Below are 16151 nucleotides of genomic sequence, written 5' to 3' on the forward strand. Positions count from 1 at the left end.
TTGTGAAACTCATGTATTAAAAAAAAATGCAATGCACACAGACTGAAATAGTTTAAGTCTTTGGTTATTTTAACTGTGATGATTTTGGCTCACATTTAACAAAAACCCATCAATTCACTATCTCAACAAATTAGAATATGGTGACATGCCAATCAGGTCCAGCAAAAACAAATGAACGAACGATACCTGGACCCATTCAGCTAATCAACTCAAAACACCTGCAAAGGTTTCCTGAGCCTTCAAAATGGTCTCTCAGTTCGGTTCAATGGGCTACATGATCACGGGGAAGACTGCTGATCTGACAGTTCTCCAGAAGACAATCATTGACTCCCTTCACAAGGACTGTAAGCCACAAACATTCATGGCAAAGAAGCTGGCTGTTCACAGAGTGCTGTATCCAAGCATGAGTAGAAGGAAAAAGTGTGGAAGAAAAAGACGCAAAACCAACAGAGAGATCTGCAGCCTTATGAGGATTGTCAAGCAAAATCGATTCAAGAATTTGAGTGAACTTCACAAGGAATGGACTGAGGCTGGGGTCAAGATATACAGAGCCACTACACAGAGTCGTGTCAAGGAATTTGTTGAACCAAATACAATGTCAGAGGCGTCTTCCCTGGGCTAAGGAGAAGAAGAACTGGACTGTTGCCCAGTGGTCCAAACTTCTCTTTTCAGATGAGAGCAAGTTTAGTGTTTCATTTGGAAACCAAAGAGTCTGGAGGAAGGGAAGCTCATAGCCCAAGTTGCTTGAAGTCCATTGTCCAGTCTGTGATGATTTGGGGTGCAATGTCATCTGCTGGTGTTGGTCCATTGTGTTTTTTGAAAACCAAAGTCACTGCACACGTTTACCAATACATTTAGGATCACTTCATGCTTACTTCTGCTCTCCAACTTTCTGAAAATGCTGATTTTATTTTCCAGCAGGATTTGGCACCTGCCCAAAAGCACCAAAAGTTGGTTAAATGACCATGGTGTTGGTGTGATTGACTGGCCAGCAAACTCACCAGACCTGAACCCCAGAGAGAATCTATGGGCTATTGTCAAGAGGAAAATGAGAAACAAGAGACCAAAAAATGCAGATGAGCTGAAGGCCACTGTCAAAGAAACCTGGGAATCCAGCCACCTCAGCAGTGCCACAAACTGTTCACCTCCATGCCACGCTGAATTGAGGCAGTAATTAAAGCAAATGGAGCCCCTACCAAGTACTGAGTACATGTACAGTATCTGAACATACTTTCCAGAAGGCCAACAATTCCCTATAATATGAAGCATTTTATGTCTTATGAAGTATACTAATTCGTTGAGATGAATTGGTGGGTTTTTGTTAAATGTGAGCCAAAATCATCACAGTTAAAAGAACCAAAGACTTAGACTACTTCAGTCTGTGTGCATTGAATTTATTAAATACACAAGTTTCACAATTTGAGTTGAATTACTGAAATAAATTAACTTTTCCACTACATTCTAATTTATTGAGATGCACCTGTATTGTGTGTCTCCACCTGCTAAGAATGTTACATAATCTCACTGGAGGATGACTGGGCATAATAAGGGTTAAGGGCTTCCTATTGGCTGGCTGGTTCAATTGTGTAAGGCCAGCGGTAATTTGTGTGTTTGATAGTTCTGTAATTATGGCTGTAATTGTCTGTTAATGAAATGTGTTGTATATTAAGAGCAACAACATGTATATTCAATATCGAGAAAAGTGTTGGATGTTGGTGAAGAGTGTGAAAAATGTGTGTTTTATTATAGCGCCGGCAGGAGGAGTGTTGAATATCACTCTGAGTTAGGCTACTGTGTTTTCTCAGTGAATAAATCGATGAATGGGAGACGATTTATTGAACAAGAGCTTTATTGACACAACACAACACAAAGAGGATAAGAGACCAGTTACACATGATATGATGGAAATAAAGTAAGCATTGAGAATTTGCTTTAATTGAGGGTGAGTGTTTTGAGATCTTTCTGCAAATTAAGTAACCTGTTCTGTAAAAATGCCCAAAAAAAGAATTTCCTGAGAGACATCGTATAAGCAAAAATTTGGTGACTTATTTTTTCCTTTCCCAAAAGATTGTGGTGGGGCTGCTTGCAGTTTGGTAGAAAATTTTGTCCTCCAACACTTTCTGTGATAGAAGATAATAGGGTTCATGCACTAACATGGCAAAATTTGCAACTTCTGATAAATGAACTAATATGATTTAGATGTCTATTATTTTATCCAATATATGTTAATGATTGCATTGCATTGCAATGATAATAAATGCATTGCAGGAAGGACCTAAATGGATGGTCATGTTTCCTTGGTAATTTTACAAAGGTTATGTTATATCTTGATGTAAAAGTAACTATTTAATAAAGGAAGAAACAGATCAAATGATCTGACTATCAAGAGGTGAGTGACTCTACTTATGATGGACATATCATCATTTCGCAGTTAATTTCTCAGATGTTTTTTTTTATATAAATGTGACAGATCATCCATAGCCTTTATAACAGCAAAACATCAGACTCACTTTTAATCGTGCAGCATGAAAAGCATGAAGGAGCAGTTAATACAGTATTCACAAATGATACAGCTTATAAATGGGCTTGTTTAGCTGAGAGAAAACGAGAGAATGCCTTACAAAGGAGGTCAGGTTTAACTAACCTGTAATTGAGCCACACTAGTCTCAGTGCTGTTCCACCTCCTTAATCTCACTTCTGTTTCAACTCCATTGTGGGTATTTTTTACGATGGTGATTTTATCACTGCTTTTCCATAGCACTTTCCACTATGCCTCATAAAAGCACGAGTTTGACAGATGGCTTAATTTATTCTGGACAGCTTCAGGAGCAGGTTGAAAGTGCTGCATGGAAACCAAACAATGGAGAGGGCACTACTTGCCCAGGAGATGTAGGCATAAGATTGTGTCCTTCGGGACTTTCTGTGTGCTTGATGGGTTTTACTGACAGAAAATCATCTTTAAATAATCCATCCATGCATTTGGTTGCTAGAGGAAAATCTTAAAAGCCTAGTGGGTCATGTGAGCGCAGATATGGGATCTTTCAAAAGTGCTGACTCTGTAGCAGTGCAGTGTTTTTTTTTTTTTTTTATCTAAATCAAAGGATACTGGATGACATTTTTGATTTGATATTGCAATAAAACATAAAGGAAGCTGAATTTGATTTAGTATTGCCCTGGAGAAAAAGCAGAGATCTCTGCAACAAAAACTGTTTACTGACCCCTTGCATCTGTCTTGTGCTGGTCGTGTAGACTCAAATAAAAATACATAACTGTATTTATACACCGTTGAATGTGTAGAAATTCCCTTCAGCCGCATACTACTGAACTTAATTTCACTAACCCCTTGATATCAGACTCTTTCATTCACATATTAATTTATCCATGGCTGTGAAAAGCTATTAAAAAAAGTCCAAAATGAAAACATACACAAAGCATTCTCTGTGTGTGTTGAAGTTGTAACAGCAGTGTTTATGTTTCAGGGCTCCAGACAACTAAATGCACCAGTCATTTCAAATCATCAGATAACATCATTAAAATGGCATCAGTGGAGTCTGCGCTGGTTTTTCTGTCTGTAGAAAGCCTGCAGCTAAGGTTACATTCACACTGTCAGTGTTTGGGACTTACAACCGTCTTTACTCATAGGTGAGTCTCAAAATATCCTGTTTACAAAACAGCTTGTAATAGAGGCTCAAATACTCTGTATGAATGTGCAACTGAAGTCAAGCCAGTATTCTATTAGGACTATCACCTGTAACCATAGTGACAGTGACTAAAGTAAAAATATCAAAGGAGCAGACATCAAAAACTTCAAAGTATTATCACATTTGACATGACAATAGTTCAAGTGAGGGTTGATTTCATCTGTCAAATCCTAATTAACCGATGGCAGCTTTTATACCTCAGTAAAGAGCCGAGCATCTGAGTCGCACACAGATCACAAATCTGTCTGGAGGAGCTGTGGTGAAGGACAGTGACTGGATCTAAACCTTCAGATGACACACAGCTCATATCTGCCTCTCTGTAAGTTATCGAAACCACACATACACTAGATGCAGCCAGAGTGTCTATCTTGCACTTTCTGACATAACAGACCACTAGTTTAGTCTAAATACTGGGCAACCCTTCATCCAACAAGAGCTGCGGGAGTCAGATCTGACTAATGACAGGTCAAGAATAAGGAGAGACGACTGACAAGACCATTCTGGAGTATTTGCTGCTCAACACATCCTGAACTCAACATCTGATAACAAATATCTGATGACAAATATCTGATCTTGTAAGATGTGCTTCCTTTACACAGAGTACGTGTGATTGGGTCCCTAATGCGACAAAATTATACACAATATTAGAATGTGTAGGAGTAGGCATAAAAATCGTGGGAGCAAAACACTTTGTGGGAGCAGGCGGCAATGGACAGAAATCCAGTTAGTACAGGAGAATAAGAAAACAAGAAAATCCCAGACATTTTGGGCGATTAAGAAATCCCGGCCGGACACTTCTTTTAGGTCCAAAAAGAGGATATGTCCAGTAAGAAGACGTCACCCTATTAAATATTGTGAAACCCAGCAATGTGTCAGGAAAAAGAGACTTTCAGTACCTGTGCTCTGTTCACTTAAAAAATGAGATCAATACAGGATGGAAACTTCTCATCTTCTTGCCTCCAGCTTTATTGACAAAGCCTGAGAGAAACCTAGCATGAAGCATAATACAGTAGCAGCATAAATCAAACGAATGTAACTAAAGTTTTCCCACAGTGAGATTAATCTAACTTTGCTCTCAGTGCTAAATTATGCATCTCACAGAATTATGGGGTGCAGGTTATGAAGTTCCCCTTTCTATAGGCTACACTTTTGAAACTCCCCACATGATAATGTCATGAGTCAGCTCTTTTCATTCACCACATATAAGGGAGTGATTTGCACAAATTGTCTAACAGTTTACCTGGCCTATTCATAAAAACCTGAAAAGGCATCACTGCCTCCAATATTGTGTGCCATCCATCACTCTCTAGAGTCTATATGCACATTAATGAGCTCTCTAAAGCAAACTCTCTGGTAAACTGTAGAAGCATTTTCAGTGGGAAAACATAAGTTACGCCACTAGCTCTGTTGTGTAATGGATGAAAACCAGAACTTGTTTTCTTTGAGGCTTTAAATTAGAGACACAAAGTTAACTCAGAAGCAAACCTCAGCAGTATTACCTTCAAAATTTATGTTACACATATTCAAACTGGGTTGAAGCAGAGTTCTTTCCTTAGCAACAAGGGAAACTTGGTTTCTATGGATATGTGCCCTTACAGGACAGAAGAGAGAGAGAAAGGGACACTGCTGTGTGGGCGATGCAAACGCGATCCCAGCTGGCTCTCATTAACTCACCAGCCAATCATTGCAGACCCATATACTGCGTAACGACAGGCACAAGAAGGCAACAAGGTAAGGCTTTCACTGTTGGTGAAACAGTGACACAAGAATCCTTGAAGGATTTTTACTATGACTGATGCTAAGTTCAACTTGCATTTTAATGGCTGAAAAGTACTTTTTTCTTTTCACAAAAAGAAAGTGATGCGGCTTTACTTTTTGCATTGTTGTTTCTCTTGTTTAAGCATCACCTGACACCCCCAACTCCACTTTTTCTCTGCTGGCATGTGAAAGATGCCACATCTTTCATGGGACTCACTACCCGAAGAAAACAAGTAAAGAAATTATGCTAGAAATCGGTGAAAAGGTTTCTCAGCAACCCAAACATCTTCACCATCTAAGTATGAAAATAGTAATTGCAGAACTGAAAGGAAATACTCAATTTTTATTGACTCATGATCCATCGTTATGCAGTTATGTTATAATTAAAGCACCTCACATATCACGGTTCCAGTTACAAAAATTTAGTATTATTTACTACAGGTAAGAACAGCCTCAAAACAAGCAAAATCTCATGGCTATTTATAACTATTTTAATTTTTGTGAAATTGGTGGCTTATTCATATGAATTTATATGATTAAATTTTTATGTTTCCATATGATCTGCACATGTCCCAGTGATGGTTATGTTTAGAGGTGGACCTTCATTTTTATACGATTCAATCATATAAATTAATTTTCAATCATCACAGTGTAAAATAGTTACATTTTCCTATGAGATCAGGTTGCTCAAAACCTTACATTGGCTTTTGTTATGGGTATTCTATTATGTTCTGAATTCAAAATAACAGAAAATCGCTTTATGATGTGTTTATAATTAAATTTGCATATTAAAGTTCTTCAAATAATATATCATGTTATATTACCATACAAACATGGTCAAATGAAACATTCCCCATTCTGTGTGTCTACACTTATCATTTAGTTGGCAAGCTAACAGCCTATTAGCTAAGTCTATCTGGTAAAGAAAGCTGTGTTGAAAATGAACTGAAAAGGCTGTTTTTCATGTTCCAAAAGTGTAAAAATCTAATTTGAAAATGCCATCATGTATATTTAATCAAATGATGACTGTCTCTTTTCAGGCTCACTAACAGGCTTTGTTATTATAATGTTGAACTTCTGAAAAACTCTTCACCACAGTAGGTCACAGTAATACATCATCAACAAGGCACAATGAGGGTCCCAGAAATTATCTATAGAGCACAGTGTTTTTTTGCCCCTAGGTGCCTTTATTTCCACCACCTAATTTGAGAAACTGCCGCTGACGTTGCTGTGTCATAAATTCAGATCCCATTGAAATAAGCGAGGTTGCTACATTACTATGCAGCGACCCGACTTTCTATTTCCTGTAGCCTTGTGACTAAGGCTGCTGACTTCATTCTTTGGTCTCAATGATACACAACGAGCTTCCGAATCAAAGCGATGAATGATGAACTAGTGCCTTTTCACCAAGATACTTCATGGTTGCTGACTTTTTACATCTTATCTTTACTGTTGCTATGCAACAAACTCTAGGTAACAAAAATCATTTTGTCGAACAGGCTATTAAACCGCACAAATGGTCAAGAGAACCGAAGAACGGATGAACTGGCTGACAGGTCACTCACATGACATATAACTGACAACTCCATCTCAATCTCACATGCAGTCTGGACTGGACTTCATTTTAATGACTTCTTTCCACTCAGACTGGCTTGGTCCGGTTTTTTATCCGAAGAATGAGCCAGATGATATGTTAGGATGTCACTGCACCACGGATTTATGATATGGCACAGCTATTAGTCGTATTGTGTGTACGTGCACATGACCATATCTTTGTCCCTTGAGATGATGTCCACACCCACTCCCTGACCCATACTGACCTTTTAATCAATTTAGCCCCATTTCCTGATGCCAGCGGCCCCAGGTGATTGAGTTATTATACAGAGTGCTGGTTAGAGTGTATTAGACAGGCTAAAAAAGCAACAAAAGAGAGCTAGAGACAGCTAGAGAATGAGAAATGACATTTAAATCAGTTCTTTTTTTCAATTTTTTTTTGTGTGTGGTGTGGCATTGTTGACATTTCATTAATTGCTATCCACACCGATGTGTGCAACCTAAAAATACATGACATTAAAATATGCGCGACTTTCTCTCCACATCCCCCCACCACAACCCATCAGTCTTCACCCATATCAGAAGCATAATTCTGAGTCTGTTTCACTGTGAACTAGTAAGCTTTATTAAAACCACAGGTGATGGAAGTAACATGTAGATTTAATAGCTGCAATTTTCTACAAGCATTTGTTTAAATGTCTAACGATACCCTTGAGTATTCTCATGCAAACAGACACACAGGGGGCTATTAAAACACTCATGTATGTGCTGTCAAGTAGAAACGGGATGAAAAGAACACTGGTGTCAGGAATCTTTGCTGCAATGCTAGTGTATAGGGAGGGATAATCTGATCCGGTCCTCAGTAAGCGTTTCTTATATGGACTGTACTCCTCAGCAGAAGCACCAGCAGAGCCTTGTTCCAAGGCTCATGGGCACTTTTTTTTTTCTCTTGAAATGCAACCTGAGGCTTATATGCCTAAATTTTGCTATGTTAGTCTATAGTCACCTTTATTTTTCCAAACCTGTATTCTTTATTCTTAAAAAAGGTTTTTGGGGGAACCTTTTTTGGTTGCACAGAGAATCTTTTAGTTCTTCAAAGAACATTTGTCCACTATAAAGAACCTTTTGTGGTATGAAGACTTTCCATGATTGCTAATAATAAATCATAAAAACATAAAAGAATAAGAAAAAAAATAGGAATTCCTATTTATTATTTCATATTTCCATGTTATTGTTTTGTACCTGATTGACTTCCATTGTATGCACAAAAACAGTTCTTCAAAATATTATTTTGTGTTTTGCACAAGGAATAGTCACAAATGTTTGAAACAATGTGAGGACCGGTAAATTATCTTTAGTTTTTACTTTTAGTGAACTAATCCTTTATCAATTAGATTTTTACCTTGTGTAGTTGGTTTGATATTAGCCTGTTTCAGCTTAATTCCCTTTACTTGTTTCTAACAGCTTGTGCTTTGGGGAATGAGAGCCTACACGATGGATTTACGTGCCTTTTGCATTCTGGATTTGGTTCTTTCAGGCCATTACATGTTATGATGTGTGACTCTAATGGGGTTAGTTTCTATTGGGAAGGAGAAACTTAGAGCAGTCATTTCCCATGAGATTCTTCTTGTACACACGCACACTGATGAGAGAGAAAGAGAGACATCTGCTCACAAATTTCCCGCATTTCATGTGCATTAAAAGCACAGATATTCTCTAAATAAATCTCACAAAAATTTGTTCAAACCTCCCTGGTGTGCATTAATGTTCCCTGTACTGTTGAAAAGCTGTTTATTATGTGTATTTTTACACAAATGCGAATGAAAATACTCTATGTAGATTTAACTGGCTTCAGAAGCATTGGAATAAATCTCTCTGTCCCTCCTGATTGGAGAGAGGTTTTCATACAATGACTGATGATTAAGTCAGCTGTCAGACACAGACTGCCAAGCCTGAGAAAAAGGAAATAAAGTATTTTTTCTTTTCCATTGTGACAACTGGCTAAATATGACACAAATGTACATTTGCCAATTTAGCTGAGTGGTCCTATGATAGTTAAAAGCTTCATACTGAAAGAAACTGAGGCTTATATCACTACACTTGTAAAGCACTCTTTACATGAACAGATACTTAGGAAAAATACACAGACTCACACAAATATATTTTTCACATAAACAGGGCTCAAGTCCATGTTGGTATGTTAAATTTTCATAGATGTAACATCTAATTTTGTCCATTAAGTACAATGTAAAAAGTGTAGTATTTTAACCTGATTGGACCCTTAAAATTACCTTTGTTGTATGACACCTTTGTAGTCAAGTTTATTTGACTCAAATTTAGTAGTAATTTAGTAGTTTAATAGTAAGTTTAGATAGTATGATATGAACAATATTGTTTTTTTTTAATGACAAAATGTGTTTTACAGTGGGTCCTCCTAGATCACAGTATTACAAACGCTGTTTTGATCATGTTTTAGTATGGATATAACAAGTCAAGAAGCTGAGTCAGCTTAAACTTAAGATTTCAACAGGACCTTCATCTTCATCAAGGGACAAAAGCGAAGGAGCACCAGGTGGGCTCGTGCCACTTCTAAAATTCATAGAGCCATAGAGTCTGGCTTGGTGCTTGGAGTAAGCAAATGCTTGTCTCCTGATCATCTCCCCTTTATACATGGAAATCATCAACAGGGTTGACAGTACCACACCACCGAGTGTGAGGAGACACAGCCCTGCAATCACACATCTGTCCAGGTGAGCGCCCACCTGGGCGTTCTCCCTCTCCAACCGCTCCATCTCCCGGGCAGAAACGGTATCGGGATTCACTTTGACGTCACGTGGGACTGTGTAAGAGATGACAACCAAGGAGATCCCAGTAACTAAAAATGTAACGGCACCTATAAATCCATAATCCACAGACTTTTCTGATGAATCCACCATGAAATCATCAACTGACAGCAGGGAGCATTCTGGGGCGCCTTCTTGGAGATCTTTGGATGAATTCCAACTGAAATTGTCATAGTTGGTCTCCTCTGCTAACAACTGATTGTCTTTATGGTCAGTAAAGTCAGGCACACCAGGAAAAGCTGTTTCAAACTGCTCATCGTAACATACCTCAACTTCTTCATCAAATCCCCATTCATTGTGTTTGCAGAGTCGTCCAATTGGCAGAGGCGCTGTCCATGGTTCTGAAAGCCTGTTCACCTCATTAACATTCTCCTCTAGATACGCCTGGCAGCACTCTTCATTGGAAAGGGCCCTTTCATCTGCACACACTGAGTGATGAATTTGTTGGTGTTTTAGGGACCAGTCAAGGTGATCAGTTTGGACAGCGTCTTGACCACAAAAGAGGACTTTAAGATCAGCCATTTCAACTTCTATTCATTTGTACATCTCATAGCATGTTGGCTATAGCATCCCTGCGGTATGAAGATGAAGACAACAATTTATATCAGGCAATAAAACGTTTCATTTCAAATACAACAGAAAATAGTATAGAAAATATTTTGAGGGAAGAGAACATAATTGAATGTATGGTTTAGTGTAATTTGTCAAAATGTTGATGGCAAAACTGAAATCTACAGAAATAGCAGGTTTTTTAACATCCATGAAAGAGAAAGAGAGAGAAATGTAATGCCTGACTAGATGGGAAGGGGTTGCAATACATTTCAGTGGAATTATATTGGACCACAAAGATGAGACAATGTATAGGTTATATTTAGCACAACTGATAATTGTAAAAGTAATTAACACACACTGTCACGTTTTAAGCATAACTTTTAAGCATAACTCAACCTGGTAACTACAGCACGTTATTTCAAGATTTCTAATTGTCTATCCTTCAAGTCTTATCGCAAAGTCGATCATCGATTTTCACAATTAAAGTAGGTAACAAAAATATTTTCAGTTAAATATCGAGTACTTATTTTTGATGTTTATAAATAGTATTTAGGTTCATTAATCTTTTTAACCACCGAAATAATTCTAAAAGTGCGTTTTATCCAATCAGCAATAATTGTAATATTTCATCTGAAGAGCTAAACGAAGCGTGAACAACAGCAACGAACAGAATAATAAAGCGTTTCCTAGTATTCGGGGTCAAAAAAAGTAGTCAGCATGACAAGCACTCCGAAAAGATGTTGCCTGTCTTAGGTCTTATATGTTATTTGTCATCATAAAATCATAAAAAATAAAGGTATCGCCCACCTTCTTTAAACAGCGTCTCGCTGGCATTCCTGTAGGGCTCGCGCTCCGTTAATTAAGGGAAGCTCGTTCCTGTTCCGCCCGCGCGCCGCGCTCAGGTCGCCTCAATGCTCCGTCAGCCTCTGTGACAAGCTGCATAGACGAGAAGAGGAGAGGAGATGAGGGGAGGGGATGCCAGGGGGAAGGGAGGGAGGTTTACTAGTGTCGTGCGGGGAAAATGAAGTCAAACACTTTCATGCTGTTCTCCTCGTGAGATTTATGTCTATGACGCACCCTATACAGAATTGCATGCCCAAGCTGTGTCCCAAATTAATTATCCTAGAAATTAACATCATTAAAACATTCTTGAAAATACAATTTAGAAAACATCCGAAGACGCCTATCCACTAAAATCTAGCTTTGATTGATTTTTCACAATACAATGTGACAATACACCATGGAAAATGTTATACTGAATAATTTTGTTTTGTTTTTGAAAGTCGGTTTCTGTATAGACACAAGACTTAATGTCTTGGCTTCAAAAGAGTTGTTTCTATGTTCATATAATCAGAAATGCTATTGCCAGGCTTGGGCAATCAACACCTAACATATAATTGTAAATATGTGTCCATAGGGGAGATCAGGACTACTTGTCACAGGGTTTTTATTTTGAGTTTTATATATTTATTTTGAATGCAATATATGCATATATTTATGTAAGACCAGACCTAGTAGTCACACTTTTATACTGAATCTTTTTTGCATGTTTTATTTTTGAAAGACAGTGTCTGACACAAACCTTAAAGTCTTGGCTTCAAAAACCCTTTCTTATTGTTATTACCAAGTGAAAAATATACAGTTCTTTAACACATATTAACCCATATAGTGGGGTAAGTTTTCACAATATAACCTGCTTATTATACAAACATATAACTATCAAACCCAGATCAGACTACATGTCACAGGGAAGTTTTCATAAACTCTATATCTTAAGAAATTGATACACAATATATGTATAAGGCAGACCACTAGTGAAGCTTAGCTAACCATCAATTTTTATAGCCTAGTTTTTTTTATTATTTTTTTACTCACTTTCTGTACACACACAAACCTGACTTCAAAAAGCTGTTTTTAATATTGTTGCCCGGAAGTTCATTTAAACCACTTTGACCTATAGTGGGGCATGTTGTCACACTATATGGGGTAAGTTGTCACAATGTAACCAGTTCATAACAGATTTTTTAATTTAAACATTACAACTACACTGAAAAATGTTTTACATCTAAATGGTTTTCAAAAATATTATTTGACAACAAAACTATTTTTCATGGGTTAAATCAGTTATAGAAATAACTCTTTAAGGTTACAATTGCAGGTTACTACTTTTTACAGCATATTACAAAACACAAAGCAATTCATGGAGAAAAAAAATGGAACATACAAAAGTAAAAAAAAAAATAAATAAATAAAATAAAAACTTTTGGTCAATAAACATTATTCTATAAAATGTATAGGCTAAATTCTATAAATTAGTGTATTTAACAATAGCCATAATTTGATATTTACTTTAAAATTAAAATACTCCTATCTTTTATATGCATGCCTATACATTTAATAAATATATTTATTCCTATATATTATGACAGTTCAGCAGAATGACAATAGTTAAATTGTCATAAATCATGTAATTTTTTCTGAACAAGCACGTGAATTAACGTTCCATGAGACGGCCCTCTTGCAGTTCACTGGCATGGTGCCAGATAGCATAGTGTATGTTTAGGAGGCCATAGGTCATAATTAGAGTGTGCCTCACTGATTTCTCTGTAAACGCTCAATGTGTACTCATGCATCATTCTGCTAGTGCACTGAATTAAAGACTGGTGACATCAGCTGGTTAAAACACATGAATGACATTGCTATGCTCCAGAGGCTGGAACATTACTAGAGCGTAAACTAGGAAATTGACATTTATGAGAATTTGCCCCATGTGTGTTCAGATCTTACGGTCTCTCTCTACCAGGGGCTACACATTGCATTATGGTGACTTGAGAAATGAGCTGCAAGCACACATAGAGGTCTCCATAGATGACAGCTGAGATGGCCTTTATTCAAAATCAACCTTGGGAGCTGCAATGCTCACAGTTTATTTGAGAAACGCAAACAACAAAGAACATTTCTAACAGTGCTTTTTCTCTTTTTTTTTTTTTTTTGGCATAATGTGCATATTGCAAAAAGTGCTTGTTTTACATTTCTGACATGATCACACGAACGCCCTGAGACAAAAAACTAAATTAACTACCTTAAAACTACCTTAAAAATAATCGGAGAAATTTAGCATTACATCACTTGCTCCCCAGTGGATCCTATGCAGTGAATGGGTGCCGACAGAATTCGAGTCCAAACAGAAGAATTATGGATTCATATTGAATAGAAGCAACAGTTGGGAATTAAAAAACATGTCTTAATGATGGATTTTTGTATTACAAACACACAGTTTTTCACTTCTGAAGACATGTATTAATGGACTGGAGTAGAACTCTCATTCTGACGGCACCCATTCACTGCAGATGATCCTTTGGTGAGCAAATGATGTAATGCTATACTGTAAACCAAACTATTCCAGTGAATAAACTTACTCATCTACATCTTGAATGGTGTTAGGTTGAGTACATTTTAATTTTGGGGTGAACTATTCCTGACTTGGTATATGTAACACAACAAGGGTCACAATCTAACCAGTCACTTTGAGAAATATCCTGACATTAAAAGAAAATCAGTGAACATTAACAACAAAATCAACAAGGGTGTAAATAAAACAATGCAACCATATTAATTATTAATGTCCCAGTGCATACTGGGAAGATGGCCAATGGGGCTGAATAACAACAATTTGTTTTAGCATGAATTTTGATTGTTCATAATAGAAAAGCAGCATCGAGATGCATTAATTGTGTTGCCATCTTAGAAAACGTTTTTGGGTTATTTTTCACATCATTTTTTTGATCTAAGAATAATAATTTTACAGAACATTGACAAAAACGTTTGCCATCTGCGCACAGTATGAAATGTGGGATTGTCTTTCAGAATATGAAATTCATCATATGCTTGACACTTTTCAACCAGACAGAGAATTTTATATCCAGAAACTACTGTCAGTTACATCCTATTTGAGAGCATAAACTTAAAGATTGTTTGGGAGTTGAAAGAGTAAGATGTGACACCTTATTTCCCACTGCGTTATGTGTTTTGTTTATCTGCTGGCATGTCTGCTGATGGATGTTTTCTGTAATAGGAACTGTAAGAGCACAGATAAGAATAGCTATGGAGGAGCCAGCATAAGACTTTTAAGACTCCAGCCCTTCTTTTCAGAAAGGACACACACAAAAAAAGTGACCTTTAGTCTCTGGAAAGTTTTGACGTAACCAGATTCATTCTCTCTGTATGTGTTTCTCACTATGGGAAGATACAAACTGCAGGTTTTCAGAAATATATGCCCATATTAATATGCCCTGAATTTTCTTCTTTCTGGGAAATATTTGGTGTAATGAGTTATGACACATTTAGACTGGTTAGGCACATTCAGTATAACATAAATAACCATGCAATGAATAACTTGAAGTAGAGTACAAATATTCAGCAAAATTATATATACATTTTTGATGTTTGTTAGTGTGCAGGGTTTTACTAACAAATACATACACATTATAGTTTGTAAAATACATGGTTTTACAGACTATAATCTATTCAAGCTATACATTTGTTCATTGTGTGCATTCCCAGTTTAATAATATCAGTTTTAGTAGATGACCAATAAGATAGGCTATGAATCATTAAATGCATTTTTTGTTGCTCTAGCTTGGGCAAAGGTTTTATTATGAGTCTGCATAAAAGTTTTTTATTTTATATTTTTTTTTACAAGCTCACAGGGCTTACCATACAGACCATACAGCCACTGGGTCTCTGTTTTAGCCTTCACTTATTTCAGCTGGAAATGGCCCTTAAAAGAGCCTTTAAAGGGGGGGTGAAATGCTCGTTTTCACTCAATATCCTGTTAATCTTGAGTACCTATAGAGTAGTACTGCATCCATCATAACTCCAAAAAGTCTTTAGTTTTATTATATTCATAAGAGAAAGATAGTCTGTACCGATTTTTCCCGGAAAAACATGAGCCGCTGTAGGCGTGACGTGTGGGCGGAGCTAAAGAATCACGAGCACGAGTTGGCTTTTGCGTTGAGAGCGTTTAGAAGCTGTGACAGCTGTGAAGGCTGAAACTGAACGAGAGCAGCAGCAGCAACGACTCGCTCCGAGTGGGGCTCGAACCCGGGTCTCCGGCAGGGGAGGCGGAAGCACTAACAAGGAGGCAGAGATATTTGAAGCAGTTTTACTCACCGCCTGCGGTTCCAACACACGATCGTGACCCTTTTTCGTTGGGACTGCATTATCCTTAAGAAATAAACGATACGCAAATCTGGCGTCAAACTGGGCCTTGTTTGTAAAACAAGCATCTTCGAAATGCAGGGAACAAACAAACACAGTTGCACAACTCCGTGGATGCTCTGTAAAAATAAACTCCATCCCCTGGTCCCTTAATGCTGTTTTTTTTTTTTTTTTTGGTAATCTGTGCAGGGTTGTCTTGCCCTGGCAACCAAAAACACACTCCTTTTGTGACATTTCGCAACGCTCTCGCTCTGATTAGTGAATGCCTGTGCTCTCTCAGTGCTGTGCTATACGGGAGCGTGCGCTCTTCTGGCAGAAGTGCCCTTATAAGGAAATTCCGCTCCATCTAACGTCACACAGAGCCATACTCGAAAAAATCTTTCCGAAACTTGTGGCAAACCGGAAGGAGTATTTTTGGAACAAAAATTTACTTAATTTTTGAAACTTTGTCCATGTTTAGCATGGGAATCCAACTCTTTAACAGTGTAAAAAACTCAGTATGCATGAAATAGCATTTCAACCC

General features: G+C 37.5%; 1 protein-coding gene across 1 annotated transcript; it reads right to left on the reverse strand.

Moving 5' to 3' along the window:
- Positions 1-9099: 9099 nt before the first annotated feature.
- On the reverse strand, positions 9100-11395 carry LOC127935777 (transmembrane protein 74-like). Its single transcript, XM_052533938.1, has 2 exons — positions 11216-11395; positions 9100-10428 (listed from the first exon to the last, which is right to left on the reverse strand). Exon 2 carries the CDS (start codon positions 10376-10378, stop codon positions 9518-9520), a length of 861 nt encoding a protein of 286 aa, XP_052389898.1. The 5' UTR covers positions 10379-10428; positions 11216-11395; the 3' UTR covers positions 9100-9517.
- Between the last annotated feature and the right edge of the window lie 4756 nt (positions 11396-16151).

Source organism: Carassius gibelio, chromosome A19 (genome assembly GCF_023724105.1).
Source record: "Carassius gibelio isolate Cgi1373 ecotype wild population from Czech Republic chromosome A19, carGib1.2-hapl.c, whole genome shotgun sequence".
In the NCBI taxonomy this organism is placed as follows: Eukaryota; Metazoa; Chordata; class Actinopteri; order Cypriniformes; family Cyprinidae; genus Carassius; species Carassius gibelio.